Raw genomic sequence first — 20,226 nt, 5'->3', positions numbered from 1 at the left:
ACGACATTTAATGGGGGAATAAGGGGAAGGTCGGCTCTACTGATTGTTATTTACATGCAATGGGACTAGGGAATGGGGGATTGGGGAAAGTTGGGGAGTATTGGAGAAAATAGGGGAATATTTACAAGCGGATATGGAGGCCAAATTCCATATTCGCAACATTGCACCCTTCTCTACCCTCGGGGCGTCCCGACCCGATAAATTTTTACCTACTTTAGTGTGGCACGCAATGTAGTTCCCTCTACTATTAACTCTACCCTGAGTGCGACAGTTTTACAGATATTCACAAATGAGTAAATATGTCCCCCTGCGACGTTGCACCCTTCTCCTCACAGAAACACACCCACAGGATAACCGAATCCGGAAAGAATTCTCAAACTAAACATACAGCCGGTAGGGAGCATTATTTACAAGATTACGCTGATATCTACACTACGATCCAGGACCTGTTTTTGGAGGAACACATGCAGATGTTATGCATAGAGAGAGCGCGCTTGCCAGCATCGATACACCAACCCACGAGTGCTCTGTGGCCAACGGCCTTTAATAACGTGCAGAGCACCCCTCCCGAGCATCAAAAGCACCACCCCACCACCAATCGGTGCAGTCACCATTGTTCATTGGAATAAAAATAAATTCGACAACCCCTAACCCTGCAGGTGTCTCTTGCTCTTCTTGTGGTGCACTTGGTGGCAACTAAAAATGGTTCACCTGTATGGCATAGGTGCCACGTTGACCCATAGGTCCATCCCCGGGTGGTGCTTGGCCGCAAACGAACTGCGGTCCATTGTGGGTGGCCACAAACATTGCGGTCCATATGGTGTATCGATCCAGGCAGCGAACAGCGAAAGTGCAGGCCCACAACTGCGCAGCCAGCACCTCTCTCTCCTCTCTCTCTACCCCAAAGCCAGATCCTCGGAGGTGGGAGACAAAAGAAGCAGACAAGTGAGTAAGGTGGTAAGGGCGCAAAAGTGCACGCAATGTAAGGTGATGCACACTGGGGGCACATGGGAACCAGGTGAGACAGGTACGTTCCTATCGTACGCCCCCCCCCCCCCCCCACCAGGTAACCTACATGGCCCCTCCCTTACCCCTTACTGTATCCACAAAACACAACACTACCCATAAACATCTACTTTACAAATCAACAAACATCCCTACTGTCTTCCCCGTTCCTCCCATATACCAAATTCGTCTTCTCTCCCTCCTAACCAATCAAATTTGCCATTTTCAACTCTCATCAAAATTTGCCATTACCAATTCATCATCAGTCCCTCCTAAGGAGGGAGAGATGGAATCACCCCAATGTCTCATCCACGTCGTGATGCGTCTCACAAATCCACACAGCGATTCATCTCCTGCAACAAAACAAAGAAAACACAGGTGTGGAGTCATCATCATCACCACAGGTAAGTGGCTGCGTATGGTGCGACAGGTTCATCAATCCTAACTATTTCCTAAATGACTTTAACAACTTTACACTACCCGGGGTCTCTCTCCGGCCAAACCATTGGCCCTCTTACACTATGGGTTCTAAAAACCAATTCCCATTGGCCAAACTGTGGTGCTCTTCAATTTGGGGTCTCACTCCCCCGATTCATCTCCCGGTGCCCTCGCACAATTTCTGGGCTGCGGCGTGTACCTCTCCCAGTGGGTCTACCCACCTGCACACCTCCCCCACTGCAGTTGCCTCCGAGCTTACCTGCTCCTTGCCCTAACCTAACTACCTGGGGAAGGCCCTCTGGCACTCTCCCCACTCGGTGCCCTCTCTGGCACTGGGCTGCCCGATCCACACCCGGGATCCTCAGGCACCCACTCACAACTACCGGCTCCCAGAGCCCACCTGCGGCCTCACCTGGCCGACATCCTCACAGTGGTGGAGTGCCCAACCAACTACACACACTAACAGGCTACACGCCCAGCCATTTCCACAACACTAATGCACCCATCCACAACACCATTCTGCAACCGCACCACAAATGCCAATATCCAACCACAATTTACCTGTACCCTCTACCTAACACTTACACTACCCGCCCCGGGTATCCGTGATGGGGGTCCACTCTTCCCCCATTCACACCTTCGCACCATGCACACCACTCCGTACCACTTACTCCAACTCTCTCCACACACCTGTATTTGCACACCTGTGCTCTCACACCTGGTGCCACCTGCACCCTTCTCTCCCCAAGCGCATTCGCGCTGATCCACACACTCACTACTCACACACTGCTCCACACACCTGTCCAGTTGCACACCTGTGCAATCACACCTGTTCCATCCTCACACACACGGCATCATCTCAGCTAACTACTCCCTTCTGAAACTTGCGCTTCCCAGTCGTCCCTTTAAACTATTGCGCTCCCACGTCATTATCATCCACACTAATCTACCTGCGTCCCCACTACAGGTATCAGTCACTAACTAATCTTAACGTTACCTAATGTCATCTTCTAGATCCCTACACACAATATCCTAACCCACCTGGGCTAGTTTTCACTGCCATACACCCCATAAGCTATTGCTCCTTTGCCCCCCACTCATGGGAAGGATGGTGGATTTGCCATCCCACCACATCGGGGGTCTCTCACTACCAATTTTGCACATCAAATTTCAACAAATCAAAAATTTGCCAATCACTACTCATCATCTGCCAATCACTACTGCCAATCCCTTGCCAATCATCAAATTTTGTTTTTCTCTAATTTTGGGTCCAAAACACTAACCTCATCACCCAGTCTACTCACTACTGCCTCTCGGTGCGCCAATTCCTGTCCAAAGCCCGGCTTCGTAAAGCCAAGCAATGGATGCTGGTTGTTTTGTGCCTGCGGCTGGATGCGTCCGGCATTCGGGGCAGGGACGGGGGCTTACCCGGGCCGAGATCCCACGCACCCCCTCGGCGTGGAGCCATCCAATTGCCCGATCTCGACCTGCCGGCACGTCTCACCAAGAAGTGGTCGCCATGACGACCCTTTCTATCGGCCTGCCCGCTCCGCCTAGTGGAGCCCGGACGCGGCCGCTCCACGCGAGGCCCAGCGTGGATCGCGCACGGCGGTCCTTTCGAACCCGCCGTGGCTCGGATCTCCGCTGGTTCTCGCGGCACGCGAAGCCCGGCACGCACCGAGGGCCCGATTCGGCTAAAAGTCGACCTAACCTTTGACCCGGTTATCGTCGACGCCTCGCCTGCAGGCTTACATGCATACGCTACCCCTTTCGTGCTCATACATGCAGCCGTTCCCATTCTCCTCGTACCTTTCCTTACACACCCAGGTACACCCATTCCACTCACAGCCTTGGTCACACACCTGACCACCGAACATTTTGGCACACATTCGTTCGTAGCACACCTCACCAAAACACCTCTTCGCGCCCCCTCCTTGGTCACCTCCTCTGTGACAATCACAGGTGTGCCCTCATTCGCACACCCAACCATGTGCCTCACCACCAACTCCAGCGTGCATTCCCACTCACGCTCTACCATTCCAGGTGTGCATCCTTCCATCCCAGGTGTACATCCTCGCTCACCTGTCACAACTAACTCACGCTCCTTGTCACTCTCACTACTCTCACCTCCATTCTTGACCGCGCACTCACCCTTACTCTTGACAGCACACTCTTTCTCCATGCACCTGTCCGTCACACACCTTTCTCGCGCACACTCTCCCGTTACACCCTCTGTAACACTCACCACAGGTGGACACTCTTCCTTACTTCTGACAGCGCACTCTTTCCTCATGCACCTGTCCGTCACACACCTTTCTCGCGCACACTCCTGCGCACACTCTCCCGTCACACCCTCTGTAACACTCACCACACCGCGCTTCCATGTGCCCCCTCGCACACGCGTTACGACCGACTCACTCTCGCCAGCACACTCACTCCTTGGCACGCACTTTTTCCTCACACACCCCAGAGTCGGACTTTCTCGCACACCTCCTTTTTCGCACACCAGACCTGTCGCACACTTCACCAACGGCCTCTCACGAACACCCGGGTCTATCTCGACCCCCAAGCCTCTTAAATCACCTGGCGCATCATACGCACGACCATTTTGGTCACCACTTACACCGGGTCCTCTTCCTCTTCGCTTCTCCTCCATCACCTGCGAATCCCTCATCCGGTTAATGAGCACATCATCACGATCCAAACACAGACTTTGGACCAATTCTTTTACTTCCTCTTTTATCTCTTTGTTATCCCCTCTCCGTCGCTTCTTAATTTCGCTCATCCCTTCTTCCACTTCTTCTAGTTTCTGCTTCACCTCTTTTATTCCCCGGTACGTCTCCTCAAGCTCATCCTCTAAGGCTACCTTGACCGTTTCCAGGTGCGTCCTCACCTGCCGGTCCTTCGTCTCCATTACCTCTATCACCTCGTCCAACCTCGTTGTCAGTCCCTCACGTACCATCTGACATTCCCTCTTTGTCGCTATTAAGTCGTTTTTTATGTCGTTTTGTGTCGCTTTTAAACCTCCTAATACCGCAGTGTTCCTTTGAACCTGCTCCACTAACTCCGTTTGTCCCACCGTCAGCTGCTCCACCTCCTGCGTCAGGACCTCTATGCCCCCTTGTAACTTTACAGTCCCCTTTCTCACCTCCTTCTCCATGTGCTCCTTACAGTGCCTCACCTCCTCGCGCACTCCTCCGACCTCCTCACTCACACCTCTTCTGATCTCTTCTCCCATCACTTGCATCTCCTGCCCAGATGCCACCCTCATCTGCTCCATTTCCTCCCTGTGAGCATCCAGTTTGGTTTCTACCCCCATTCTGACCCCCTCTATCTGCTGCCCCATTTGGTTAACTTCCCTTTCCGCTTGGTCCCTCATGTCCCTCAATTTGCCTTCCATACTGTTTTCTAACCCCTCTAACCCATTTTTCACTCCCTCTATCTGATTCTCCTGGGCAGCCATTCTATTTTCTACCCCCTCTAACCCATGTTTCACCTCTTTTATCCCGTTGTCTAACCCCTCAAATTTCTTTTCTAATCCCTCACCGGTACCCCTCATTTGGCCCTCTAATCGCCCACTATCAACCCTCATTTGGCCCTCCAATCGCTCACCCTGAGCATCCATCCGGTTCCCCATTACCCCCATTTGGTCCTCCAATCGCTCACCCAATCGCTTACTATCAGCCCTCATTTGCTCACTATTAGCCCTCATATCGTCCTTCTGCAGGTTGAGGGACGCCTGCATTTGCGCCATAAATTGCTCCATGAGGGCCTGCATTTGGGCCATCCCTCCCACTTGTGCAGCGGGTGCGGCCGCCGTAGCTACTTGCGAGGCGCCATTTCGCGCGCCCGTTACCTCGTGCGTGACGACGCTATTTTGCGAATCTGCTACCCCCGCTGTTTCGCTCTCCTCACGTGTCTCAATTTGGTCCTGGACCGACCCTGCTTCACTCTCCCCTACCGGACCCCAGCCGTCTTGATCCGCCATAGCGCGACTTTCAAAATTCGGGTTTTGTAAAACAAAACGAATTTCGGCCGCTCCAAATTTTGACCAAATTTTTTTTTTTTCCTCTATTCGTTTTTTTTTTTTTTCAAAATTTGGTCGGGCCTCGAATCTCACTCCCAGACACCAATTGTTACAGACGTGGCTTGGATGTTATTTACCGAGCGGTTTTATGGTATGACCACGTCTGCACAAGTTACCCGATTGTGCCCGAACGTTGACTAGTCGCGCGATGCTGGCTCAATAAGAAAAAGAAGACACCCGGCTGGATTACAATAACACAATACGACACCAATGTTTCAATTCTCAAGACCTCCGGAGGAGATTATATTCGTACGGAAAGGTCAGATTACAGGGGCTAGAGGTATAATCGCAGAAAGACAGGCACTTAGACACACTCTTATATTAACCCCGGACAGACGACAGACAAACGGGACAACGGCTGACTCACACGGGGGTTTGATGGCTAGGAAAGGCAGGATCGATGGCTCCAGGTCCTCCTGGGCTCGGGGCAGGGTACAGTACGGTCCGGTCCGGTCCAAAGATGCGGGGAGGTCTCGTCGTGCTGGGGGTGGCGGTGGCTTCTCTCTCCAAGCTGAGGCGCATCTGACGTCACATCCGGCGCGGGGCCGCGTATATCCGGCGGGGAGTGACACGCCCTCGGCTCGTTAGCGCCGCCCCAGATGGAATCGGCACGTTGCTTCTCATTGGGTGCGTGGGGGGGTTACTGGCTCCGCCCCTGACGAGGAGCTGACAGCCAGCCCCTTCGGGGTAACGCCGTGGAGCGCATGGTCATGGCGGGTAACCGAGCCGGTGTGAGGACGCACACTCCCCGCCCCTCTGTTGTTGTAGTCGTAGTTGTAGTTGTAATTGTTGTTGTAGTTGTTGTTATTGTTGTTGTTTGGGGAAGAAGATGGGAGGAGGTATGGGAAAGGTCCTAAACTCACTACTGATGCCATATAATCACATTCTGGTGCAACGAAGAGTCATAATTAATGGAAACGAGGCCTTAACTGACATAGATTAAGAATAACTAGGAAGATGTCCGAAAGTTGTCTACGTGTGGTGCGGTGGACCTGGGCACGACATTTAATGGGGGAATAAGGGGAAGGTCGGCTCTACTGATTGTTATTTACATGCAATGGGACTAGGGAATGGGGGATTGGGGAAAGTTGGGGAGTATTGGAGAAAATAGGGGAATATTTACAAGCGGATATGGAGGCCAAATTCCATATTCGCAACAATATATATATATATATATATATATATATATATATATATATATATATATATCACACGAGCCAGCTGGGTTTTTTAATACATACATCCCTCGTTATATGGCGACTCAATATACAGAATTTTGTTTTAATTTAGGGAACCAATTATTTGTACGTTGCATTAAATTCACTTTAATGGAATTTAGAATCTGTGAAGGATTTATTTTATTTGAGAAGGCCTAGGGCAGGCTTTTAGGGGGGACGGGGGAGGGGGAGGGTGTAGTGGGAATTGCACACATGGTCTCTCGTTTGTCCTAGCGTGCCTTTCGTACTGCTCCAGGTCGTTTGTGCGTGCTTCTCATACTGCTCTGGTTTCCCGCACTTTTTGTGCCACTCAGGGTTGGTTTGTTTTGTTTCTGTCTATTGTGTTGATCACACTTAGTACTGTGCAGGATTTCACCCTTTTTCGAGGTTCTTACTTCAGTAAAAGTGAGTCAAGATGCCTGGAAAAAGTCCATTAGTGCAAAAAATAAGAGAAGTGCAAAAATCGATTGTAAAGCAATTCCCTTGGAAGTAAAACTAGATATGTTCAGGCGGTTTGTAGCGCGCGAAAAACTGAGTCAAATCACGAAAGCATTCGGACTTGCTATGTCTTGTGGTAACAATACGTGATAATAAAAACCAAGTAAAAACAAGTTCTCTAACAGACGATCCTACTGCCCCTTCCTTCTCCCTCCCAGTAAACCCCACTCCACCAACTCCCATTTTACCACGACAGCCCACTACACCACCAACCCACACAATGAAGAACGCACATTCTGGTAAGTATTTTTATTTTTTATTTTGAGTATTACTGTAAATATTTTATCATAGCATTATCGAATTTCCATTAAATATTTGCTTAAAAAAGATTTCCAGCATTCACAAGTGTTTTTCTTCCATGTTGAGGCCAAAATATATTCTGCAGGAACGCATCTCCAATTATATCAGGAAGTCATTGGGAAAAAGGATTCGATATATGGAACTTCGCTTGATTTTCTTCCATGTTGAGGCCAAAATATATTCTGCAGGAACGCATCTCCAATCATATGAGGAAGTCATTGGGAAAAAGGATTCGATATACGGAACTTCGCTTGTTTTTCTTCCATGTTGAGGCCAAAATATATTCTGCAGGAACGCATCTCCAATTATAATATAAGGAAGTCATTGGGAAAAAGGATTCGATATACGGAACTTCGCTTGTTTTTCCTCCATGTTGAGGCCAAAATATATTCTGCAGGAACGCATCTCCAATTATAATATAAGGAAGTCATTGGGAAAAAGGATTCGATATACGGAACTTCGCTTGTTTTTCTTCCATGTTGAGGACAAAATATATTCTGCAGGAACGCATCTCCAATTATAATATAAGGAAGTCATTGGGAAAAAGGATTCGATATACGGAACTTCACTTGTTTTTCTTCCATGTTGAGGCCAAAATATATTCTGCAGGAACGCATCTCCAATTATAATATAAGGAAGTCATTGGGAAAAAGGATTCGATATACGGAACTTCGCTTGTTTTTTCTCCATGTTGAGGCCAAAATATATTCTGCAGGAACGCATCTCCAATTATAATATAAGGAAGTCATTGGGAAAAAGGATTCGATATACGGAACTTCGCTTGTTTTTCTTCCATGTTGAGGACAAAATATATTCTGCAGGAACGCATCTCCAATTATAATATAAGGAAGTCATTGGGAAAAAGGATTCGATATACGGAACTTCACTTGTTTTTCTTCCATGTTGAGGCCAAAATATATTCTGCAGGAACGCATCTCCAATTATAATATAAGGAAGTCATTGGGAAAAAGGATTTGATATACGGAACTTCACTTGTTTTTCTTCCATGTTGAGGCCAAAATATATTCTGCAGGAACGCATCTCCAATTATATGAGGAAGTCAATGGGAAAAAGGATTCGATATACGGAACTTCGCTTGTTTTTCTTCCATGTTGAGGCCAAAATATATTCTGCAGGAACGCATCTCCAATTATAATATAAGGAAGTCATTGGGAAAAAGGATTCGATATACGGAACTTCACTTGTTTTTCTTCCATGTTGAGGCCAAAATATATTCTGCAGGAACGCATCTCCAATTATATAAGGAAGTCATTGGGAAAAAGGATTCGATATACGGAACTTCGCTTGATTTTCTTCCATGTTGAGGCCAAAATATATTCTGCAGGAACGCATCTCCAATTATAATATAAGGAAGTCATTGGGAAAAAGGATTCGATATATGGAACTTCACTTGTTTTTCTTCCATGTTGAGGCCAAAATATATTCTGCAGGAACGCATCTCCAATTATAATATAAGGAAGTCATTGGGAAAAAGGATTTGATATACGGAACTTCACTTGTTTTTCTTCCATGTTGAGGCCAAAATATATTCTGCAGGAACGCATCTCCAATTATATGAGGAAGTCAATGGGAAAAAGGATTCGATATACGGAACTTCGCTTGTTTTTCTTCCATGTTGAGGCCAAAATATATTCTGCAGGAACGCATCTCCAATTATAATATAAGGAAGTCATTGGGAAAAAGGATTCGATATACGGAACTTCACTTGTTTTTCTTCCATGTTGAGGCCAAAATATATTCTGCAGGAACGCATCTCCAATTATATAAGGAAGTCATTGGGAAAAAGGATTCGATATACGGAACTTCGCTTGTTTTTCTTCCATGTTGAGGCCAAAATATATTCTGCAGGAACGCATCTCCAATCATATCAGGAAGTCATTGGGAAAAAGGATTCGATATACGGAACTTCATTTGTTTTTCTTCCATGTTGAGGCCAAAATATATTCTGCAGGAACGCAATCTCCAATTATATGAGGAAGTCATTGGGAAAAAGGATTCGATATATGGCACTTCGCTTGATTTTCTTCCATGTTGAGGCCAAAATATATTCTGCAGGAACGCATCTCCAATTATATGAGGAAACCATTGGGAAAAAGGATTCGATATATGGCACTTCGCTTGATTTTCTTCCATGTTGAGGCCAAAATATATTCTGCAGGAACGCATCTCCATTTATATCAGGAAGTCATTGGGAAAAAGGATTCGATATACGGAACTTCGCTTGATTTTCTTCCATGTTGAGGCCAAAATATATTCTGCAGGAACGCATTTCCAATTATATCAGGAAGTCATTGGGAAAAAGGATTCGATATATGGAACTTCGCTTGATTTTCTTCCATGTTGAGGCCAAAATATATTCTGCAGGAACGCATTTCCAATGATATCAGGAAGTCATTGGGAAAAAGGATTCGATATACGGAACTTCGCTTGATTTTCTTCCATGTTGAGGGCAAAATATATTCTGCAGGAACGCATTTCCAATTATATCAGGAAGTCATTGGGAAAAAGGATTTGATATACTGAACTTCGCTTGATTTTCTTCCATGTTGAGGCCAAAATATATTCTGCAGGAACGCATCTCCAATTATATAAGGAAGTCATTGGGAAATGGAACTTGGAACTTGGAACGCGCTGTAGCCACTCAACTCAAACATCACCTCTCTGCCAATAACCTGTATGAAACATTCCAATCCGGATTCCGCTCCAACCACAGTACCGAAACTGCTCTCCTCAAAATCACCAATGACCTTCTCCTCTCCTCAGACACCGGCAACCTCAACATTCTCATCCTCCTCGACCTCAGCGCCGCCTTTGACACCATCAATCACACCATCCTCCTCACCCGACTTGAAACCACCTTTAACATTACCGGCACTGCCCTCTCTTGGATCAAATCATACCTCTCTGACAGACGCCAGTTCATCTCCATCAATAACTGCAAATCCCCCACTGCTCCCCTCCCCCAAAGTGTCCCCCAAGGTTCAGTTCTTGGCCCCCTCCTCTTCATCCTGTACCTTGGTCACCCTTGGTCACTTAATCCGCCGCCATGGTCTCCAATTCCACTGCTTCGCCGATGACATCCAGCTTTTCATCTCCACCAAGTCCATCTCCACCGCCACCCACTCTATCCTGACAAACTGCATCACTGAAATAAAATCCTGGCTTCAAATCAACTTCCTCAAACTTAACTATGATAAATCTGAAATAATCATCATTGGCCCAAAAACGCTCACCACATCCACCCATAACTTTGCCCTCAACATCGACGGTTTCCCAGTATCCACCTCCCCTCACATCCGGAATCTTGGCATCATCTTTGACCAAACCCTCTCCTTCGACAAATACACTAAACAGATCACAAAGACAGCCTTCGTTCACCTGAAAAACATCGCCCGTCTCCGTCCATCCCTCTCCTCCACGGCTGCAGAAACCCTCATCCACGACTTCATCACCTCCCGTCTGGACTACTGCAACAGCCTCCTCTATGGTTCACCCTCAATAATCACCAATAAACTCCAATACATTCAGGACTCCGCTGCCCATCTACTCACCCATTCCCGGACCCATGACCACATCACCCCCGTCCTTTATAAGCTTCACCGGCTCTCCATCCCCCATAGAATCCAGTACAAAATCCTCCTCTTGACCAACAAAGCCCTCCATAACCTGGCCCCATCCTACCTGACTGACATCCTCTCCAGACACACTCCCACCCGCAACCTCCGCTCTGCTGGTACCAACCTCCTGACCCCCACCCCCCCCATCCGGACCAAATTCAGATCCTGGGTGGACAGGGCCTTCTCCATCGCTGCTCCCACCCTCTGGAACTCACTACCTCACACCATCAGAGACTCCTCCTCACTCACCACATTCAAAACATCACTCAAGACCCACCTGTTCAACACTGCATTCAACATTTAACCCACAGCATTTAACCCCTGACTATCTCTTCTCCTTCCTTTCGCTTTGATTATTTACCAATTGATTTTTTGTCTTTTTGCACTTGTTTTTTTGTACTCTGTCAAAGCGCCTTTGGGCTTCTTGAAAAGCGCTATATAAAATAAATGTATTATTATTATTATAAAAAGGATTCGATATATCACACTTCGCTTGATTTTCTTCCATCTTGAGGCCAAAATATATTCTGCAGGAACGCATCTCCAATTATATCAGGAAGTCATTGGGAAAAAGGATTCGATATACGGAACTTCGCTTGATTTTCTTCCATGTTGAGGCCAAAATATATTCTGCAGGAACGCATCGCCAATTATACCAGGAAGTCATTGGTAAAAAGGATTCGATATACGGAACTTCGCTTGATTTTCTTCCATGTTGAGGCCAAAATATATTTGCAGGAACGCATTGCCAATTATATCAGGAAGTCATTGGGAAAAAGGATTCGATATACGGAACTTCGCTCGTTTTTCTTCCATGTTGAGGCCAAAATATATTCTGCAGGAACGCATTTCCAATTATATCAGGAAGTCATTGGGAAAAAGGATTCGATATACGGAACTTCGCTCGTTTTTCTTCCATGTTGAGGCCAAAATATATTCTGCAGGAACGCATCGCCAATTATACCAGGAAGTCATTGGTAAAAAGGATTCGATATACGGAACTTCGCTTGATTTTCTTCCATGTTGAGGCCAAAATATATTTGCAGGAACGCATTGCCAATTATATCAGGAAGTCATTGGGAAAAAGGATTCGATATACGGAACTTCGCTCGATTTTCTTCCATGTTGAGGCCAAAATATATTCTGCAGGAACGCATTTCCAATTATATCAGGAAGTCATTGGGAAAAAGGATTCGATATACGGAACTTCGCTCGATTTTCTTCCATGTTGAGGCCAAAATATATTCTGCAGGAACGCATCTCCAATTATATCAGGAAGTCATTGGGAAAAAGGATTCGATATACGGAACTTCTCTTTATCTACCACTTTCCAAGAACGTCAATATTCCGTAAATCGAGGGATGGATGTACCGTTATAGACATTTTGCTTTCTTTACATCTCCACTTTAAGTTGCCGTGTAGTGAGAGCGTTATAACTCTAGCGTGATGTCTCAAGGTAGTTGTCGATCAGAAATGAGCCGTGAGGTCATGACTTGAGTTTGATGCCCAATTAAGTAGATTCCAAATAAAACTGCCATCCTGGTGTAATTGCAGCACGAGACGCTGCATTTATGGGCATGCCGTTCTCTGCACGGTAACTTTAAGCTGGCTGTCCCACCTGCAGCTCAGGAGGTGGTCAACATTTTCCAAAAGTGGTGGTGGTTCCTGTGCAACCTGTGACTGCTGGTTGCATCATTTTTCTGGGGGAGTGGATGCCGCTGATGCAATCAGATCCCGTCCTCTCGTACTCATTTTGCACGACCTCGGCTGTGTCAACCCACCTAGTGTTATTCAGCGGAATGACAGGGGCTCAAACTCAGGACCCTAAGATCTCAAGACAGCTACCTTCACCATTTAGCCAACACCAATTCCCCAAAATACAGTACTTTGCTTGACAGTGGAAAGTTATTGCAAGCAGACACAACATGGTCCTGTGCCTGAACCGATCACAAACCTAAGGACCTTTATCTGGCATGCCAAAGAAGCATCGTCATGTCTGCCCACAGGTGCTTCTGCTGCTAAGGTAGGAATAGCAACAGGTTTCATGCAGCACAGACCTGCACTCCATTTGTTAGTATAATCTCCAGGCTATTCACCAGATTCGGTGGTGTAATGGTTACAGTGTCTGTTCCGGGTCTGGGAATTTAGGAGTTCAAACCCCGGCTGAGTCCTACCAAATATGAATGAATGAATGAATGATCGTTTTAAGGCCATTTTCCCCGCTAGAGTGGGGGTTAGCCTTGCGGGCCCCATGACAATCATGGTTCCCTGTTTGAGGCAATGTTTTTATGGCCGGATGCCCTTCCTGGCACCAACCCTTGGTCACGCTCTTACGATGCGCAGGGATACGGTGTACCTATTCTAAACCGGGGTACACACCGGGATCATTCATCCCAGCAAGCTGTTACTCAATTTGCCGACCTCGGAAGGATGACAGGCTGAGTCAACCCCCCTGGCGTTAATTCAGCGATCGACCGGGATTCGAACCCAGGATCCTAGGATCCCAAGCCGGCACCCTAACCGCTAAGCCAACACACCAGGCTTTGAGTCCTACCAAATATATTTTCTTCATGGAGCATGCTGCTTCCTTGCTTGGTGCTCAGTATTTGAAAAGGACAGAGCATGGCCAAACACCATAGGTTGGCAACCATTTCACAGGTCAGATGGGCCATTGAAAGGTAACTCACATTGCTATTTATTCGCTATCGGAATTGTTGGCGGTTGTGCGTTGCATTTTGGATTCTGTGCCATCACTTTACCTTGGCAAGCAGAATGAATTACGAGGTCTAGCTAGCCGGTTGTACTTGATAGTTCAGCATCATAATGGCTTTTTGCAATAACTGTTCCACTTACTGGATGTTATCGGAGGCTGTGGCCTATGATGTAAGTGGCGACAATGAGAGCTCAGGAGGAATGCGCAAAAATTGCCTGCCATTTTGTCTGGATTGAAAAGGCAAGGAAAATAAAACCGGAGGAAATAAAACCTGAAAGGACGGATCTTTGGAAAGGATAAAAATTGGAATTTGGATCTGCAGTGAAAATTAACTTAACGTGTGAAAAAAACCCCAATTTATAATAGAAAATAAATTAATAAAAATAACTAAATATAACCCGGAATGGACTTTCACGAGGTGTGTTCTGTTTAACTGTTTATGTGATATCCAGTTAAGGGAAGCTGAACATGGTTGGTCATATCTTCATGCACTGTGTCATGGAGATGAAGGGTTCGTGGTGGACCAGTTAGCAACCCGTCACTGCTGCCGCCATTTGATGTGGCGCTGCCTTTTCGTCGTCGGCATTTTGGTGCCCACCCAAGTTGCTCTGAGGGTATCGAAGAGTTATTCGCAAAGTGTGGACCGGCGTCAGATGTAGACCTAACCAGGTGGAATGGGCAGATAAAACCCTCCCTTAAGGGTCATTAATGAGCCAGCTGGGTTTTCATTGACTGATATCCTCCTGGATATCCACCTGAGGAGCTTTGTCAAATTAGAATTTTTTTTTATTTTTTAAAATGTTGGAGGCTCCTGGCACGGACTATATAAGCCTCATCGAGGCCAGGCCTTAAATAAAAGAGAAGAAAAGTGTATGAGGAAAAGTGCATGGTGTTTGTTTGCGAGAAAGAGATTGAAGCTAGCCCGGGTAGCTGTAGTGTGAGTGAGACAGAAAGTAAGACCAGCAATCCTGACATGGAGAATGTAAGATGGTTCTGGGCACCACTTTAACGCTCCTAAGTCAGGAAGGTAGTACTACCCCGGGCGGTTGCTGTCTACAACCTACTCCACAAACTCGCGGCTTGTTTCGAGAAGCACAGAATCCAAGTCCTTGATACTGCTCCCCTCAGTTGGATTTGAACCCATAGCATCTTGGTTGGGGTTAGGGGAGGTACAGTCCATTATTCTAGCCACTAGGCCATGACATTCTTGCTATTCGGCCGGGATGTCGTTTATGCAACAGAATGGCTGGAACGGAGTTGGGGTGGTGGTGTATATAGAGCTAAGGGGATAAAGAGGAGTATGGGGGAATTCAGAGGCTGGGCAAGAAGGTGAGCAGGCTGGAGATGAAGGAAATTATTATCATCCATATCATATTATTTGTTTATAGTTAAACTAAAACATTGTTTTCTAAAACAAAGTGACTTGGTAACCTATTATTTGCTATTTGTTGTTTTTGATGGTTCATTTTCTGAATGTTGTAGGTTTAATAATGTGTGGCTAGGACATGGACCCCACCTCTCACTGTCACAACCCCCACCTAGATGCTGTGGGTTAAAATCCATCTGGAGGCAGCAGAAGTATTATGTTGTTTTGAGAATTTTTTTTGTACGAGCACACCAACTTTGCAGAGGAGCGGGAGAAAGGGTCATGTTATTATCTTCTCGGGTATATAGATTACAGTTGATCTAGGCTCGGCCTCAAGAACGTCGGGGTGTGTTCCTTTACCAAGTTTCTTGTGGAGCGCTTGCCAAGTGGCTTAAGCACTCAATTCGTAACCGTTTGATAAGGAACGGCTGGCTTGGCAAGCGCTAGATAGCTGCTTTTAACTGACCACGCCCCTGGGTTCCTCCGTTTGTTTAGTGATGAACAGCAGTAGCGACTGTTTAAAAAGGTAATCATACGTGTTTGTGGTTTATAATATTTTTGGAGTGCCCCACGAAACGCCACGATAAGCTATTTATGAAAGTTAATGCCGTGTTCGTCCAAGGAGGTAAAACCCTTTGGGGAGGGGGGATATTATTAGTATTAATTTTGTTTTGTAATAACATTAATATTATGCTATTATCATTGGTGTTGTTATTATTTTTGTTTTTAGAAGCGGCCTTGAAAAATGTCGCAATTAGCTATCTTAACACGGATATACACCTTAACACGGACATACACCTGAACACGGATATACACCTTAGCACGGATATACACCTTAACACGGATATACACCTTAACACGGATATACACCTTAACACGGACATACACCTTAACACGGACATACACCTTAACACGGATATACACCTTAACACGGATATACACCTTAACACGGATATACACCTGAACACGCATTTTGCCCAAGATGGAAAACCCCCTTGGGAAGTGGGGCAAATGAAGTCCCTACAACCCCCATCGTGTGACCATTAATCCTCCTGCCTAGTTTGCTTGAGATTGGATAAGTAACGATCAAATGTGTCATGGTCAAACAGACAGACAGATGGACATCAAATTGCGTATTCTAGTTTGATGATCAAAAATGTGAGGTGAATAAAGTTGTTTTTGTTATTGCAAATGTAAATCACTTTGTCTTTTTTTTTTTTTCAGGTGTAGCCCCTGAACAACCGACTACCCTCACCTATGGTAAGCAGTTATTATAAACCTATTAATCTGTGTGATAATTGCAATTTGCAAGACGTCGGATAGTTGGGTACAATTGCCTTTTTCTGCATCTGCCTCTTTCCTTGTACAATTCCTATCATCATGGATAAACACCTTTGCCTCCGAGATACCTTTACTCCAGGCCGAAGTGAGAGTTTGTAGTGAGGGTTGTACGTAGTGTGTTCAAAAAGTATCCGACCTTTGTTCATAAAAGATACTCGCATACAGATAAAAAAATTATTATAATAATCTCGTTCAAAGTAGTCGCCTTGGGCTGCCACACACTTCTCCCAACGGTTCTGCCACTGTCAGAAGCAGCGCTGGAACGCCTCTTTTGGGATGGCGCGCAGCTGGTCCGTCGCATTCCGCATGATGTCTTCTCTGGAGTCGAAGAAGACGGTCACCATGACTTTGACATTGCTGCGGACCTGCCTTGCTTTTTTTGGCTTCGGGGATGTTGGATGCTTCCATTGTGATGACTGCAACTTGGTTTCTGGGTCGTACCAGTGATCACTGTGTTGAGGAAGCTGGGATCGCTGTTCACAGTCTCCAGCATGTCTTGTGCGATCTCCAAACGGAGTTGCTTCTGCTCAATCGTTAGCAGCTTTGGTACAAACTTCGCTGAGATTCTCCTGAAGCCCAAATCCTGCTTCATAATGGAATGAACGGTGTTGAATCTTGCGGATCGTTTCCACTTGGGAATCACCAAGCTTTACACAAAATTTGATGCAGTAGCGTTGTTCAAGTTTTTCCGTCATTTTGTCAAAAACGAAAATCCGACGGCGCTCACTTACATGTCCTCACTCATCGGCGGTCTGCCGTCGAATGACAGCTTCTGCAGGTGGGAAAAAATTCACGCGTGCGCATTAGGATCGCCTACATACGTGCACCAATCAACACCTCCCTAGCTTCTTCTTTTTTTTACGCACGAAAAATAAAGGTCGGATACTTTTTGAACACAGTATGAGCCTCTTCGGCTCATGAGCCTATATGAGCCTATATGAGCCTCTTCTCACGCACAGCTTCCTACTTTCCTTGCGTGATGTTATGAGTACCCCGTTGTTTATTTTGTTACAAATGTTAATATAAACAAGCAGATATTGCCCTTACCCAAGATATGGCTGCATGTCGGTGTATCTGTGTGCAGATCTACTTCAATATAGATCTTTCATTCTCAGATACAATGCCATAGAGATACCCCGCCGACACACTGCAGTTAGAAGGTCTTTGTAGTTTTTTCCGATTATGAAAATGGAATAAAGTTGGCTGGCCACTGGCTCGACTCGACTCGCACGTCCAGCCGGCCTCGTTGCCTTACACCTCGTTGGTGTAAGGTGCGCTGCATGGGCAAGGCCTACGGGCTCGACTAGTGTGCCCCGGCGGCCTTGGGTGCAGGTTCGCAAAGCTGTCCGATTTAGCCAGAACATTTTAATGTTTAATTTAGACAAAAAGTTGATATTACATCTTCAATTCGGATTATGCGCTTGTTATCCTGGGGTTGTGTTTGTCTGCACCAAGATCTAGTGGTATAATCTATAGCGTTGTAAGGGGGTGAAAAATTCCATTACACACACCTTGGATTGGATGTATTTGGACTGGTGTGTATGGTGCTGTGTTAAAGATGGTGGATCTGAGTTAATCTGGAAATAGCGCATTACATTCACATTTGTGTTGCAGTCTGGTGTTGGCTTAGCGGTTAGGGTGTGGCTTGGGATCCTAGGATCCTGGGTTTGAATCCCGGTCGATCGCTGAATTAACACCAGGGGGGTTGACTCAGCCTGTTATCCTTCCGAGGTCAGCAAATTGAGTACCAGTTCACTGGTAATTCCCTGTGGGGTCGCAAGAGCGGACTAACAGGGTTGGCGGCAGGAAGGGCATCCGGCCATAAAACATTGCTTCAAAAAAGGGACCAAGGTGCCTGAAAAAGGGGACCAAGGTGCCCGAAAAAGGGGACCAAGGTGCCCGAAAAAGGGGACCACTGTGCCCAAAAAGGGGACCACTGTGCCCACAAAAGGGGACCACTGTGCCCAAAAAAGGGGACCACTGTGCCCAAAAAAGGGGACCACTGTGCCCAATAAAGGGGACCACTGTGCCCAATAAAGGGGACCACTGTGCCCAAAAAAGGGGACCACTGTGCCCAAAAAGGGGACCACTGTGCCCAAAAAGGGGACCACTGTGCCCAAAAAGGGGACCACGGTGCCTGAAAAAGGGGACCACGGTGCCCGAAAAGGGGACCACTGTGCCAAAAAAAGGGGACCATGGTGCCCGAAAAAGGGGACCACAGTGCCCAAAAAAGGGGACCACTGTGCCCAAAAAGGGGACCACTGTGCCCAAAAAAGGGGACCACGGTGCCCAAAAAAGGGGACCACGGTGCCCAAAAAAGGGGACCACGGTGCCCGAAAAAGGGGACCACTGTGCCCGAAAAAGGGGACCACGGTGCCCGAAAAAGCAACCATCCTTTCGCCCGACTCGACGGCGTACAAAAACCCTGCGTGATGAACCAATGATTTCAAATTTTGATTCATGGCGGCAGGAAGGGCATCCGGCCATAAAACATTGCTTAAAAAAGGGGACCATAGTGCCCGAAAAAGGCCAACCTCTGCTCTGTGGGGATAAAATGGCCTCTGAAGGCAGTTGGTATTCACATTTGTGTTGCATTTATAAAATCAAACAAAAGTGTTTGATTAACCAGAAGCTATTTAAGGAATGGCCTGACATTGCAAAAGACCGCCGTGTGTAAAGACTTCTCTGACTTGTCAACACAGGTGCACTCGCTATGGTTAGCAACTTGCGATTACATTGTATTCACAACACGACTTTGGCCTCCAATCTTTACGACTGACTGCCTGAGTTTTATTTTGAGTCGCTGATCATGTGTCTGCCCGTGTGTTTGGAGGTTCTGAATACAAATCCAATTGGAGATTCTGGATGCAATTTGATGTGTTTCTGTAACTACAGATGTTTCTGGAGCATTTGGGGACAAATTCCGTGTTGTAACACCATACGTGCATTTTGCAAGCACTTGTACTACAATAGAGCCGTTCATACTTGTACTACTCTTTCACACTAGGATTCTGCTCGAAAATAAGCCTTTTAAATGGAAATGGAATATAAGAAGTTTGGAAAAATAGGATTCCAAGTTGCACGAGGAGAGGTAACCAACCAGTCATTGTTTTAACTATCAACGGTACCCGCCCTACGGGTGGAGCTTCAATTGGGATGCCCACATGAAAAGGCAAAATATCAGAAATTGAAGGCTTTTTTTATTTTAAACGATTTATATAAACATCCGTTGAATCATATCACACGCAAATCATCAAAATCTAAACGGTACATGGCGCCCATTTTGAAAAAAGATTGAATTCTGCAAAACGGAAGCGGCTGCTACACCCGTTTCTCAGTCGCTTTGCACACGCTGCCGTGTTACTTCAGAGCCGCACGTTTATATAGGAAGAGTTCGTCAGGAGTCGATCTACTCTGTCCTGGTACGTAGAATTTCAACAAAAGCCACATCACTGTTCATATCGGTAAATATCATTCCATCATGTTTGGAAAAACTGGAAAATTGGAAAAACAATATGGCCTATTTTACTCCAGGGGGTCCCAGGAATACCCACCCAAAATATCGTTGTGATCTGTTGAGCCGTTTTTGCGGTACCTTCGAATGGACGGACGGACATCTGGTG

General features: G+C 46.4%; 1 protein-coding gene across 11 annotated transcripts in view; it reads left to right on the top strand.

Moving 5' to 3' along the window:
* Window positions 1-20,226, top strand: part of LOC137430990 (phospholemman) — a 105,079-nt gene that overhangs the window by 75,629 nt on the left and 9,224 nt on the right. For 7 of the 11 annotated variants that reach the window (XM_078781301.1, XM_068121822.2, XM_078781302.1 and 4 more), the window contains one exon: window positions 16,487-16,522. In XM_078781301.1, the coding sequence (XP_078637427.1) occupies window positions 16,487-16,522 (36 nt within the window). Of the gene's footprint in view, window positions 1-7,403; window positions 7,485-16,486; window positions 16,523-20,226 lie in introns of all 11 variants that reach the window. The other 4 variants (XM_068121821.2, XM_078781304.1, XM_078781303.1 and 1 more) reach the window with 1 other exon arrangement.

This window comes from Myxine glutinosa, chromosome 7 (assembly GCF_964187855.1).
Source record: "Myxine glutinosa chromosome 7, kmMyxGlut1.1, whole genome shotgun sequence".
In the NCBI taxonomy this organism is placed as follows: domain Eukaryota; kingdom Metazoa; phylum Chordata; class Myxini; order Myxiniformes; family Myxinidae; genus Myxine; species Myxine glutinosa.
The sequence above is the reverse complement of the archived record's forward strand: the minus strand, read 5'-3'. Positions and strand labels throughout refer to the sequence as shown.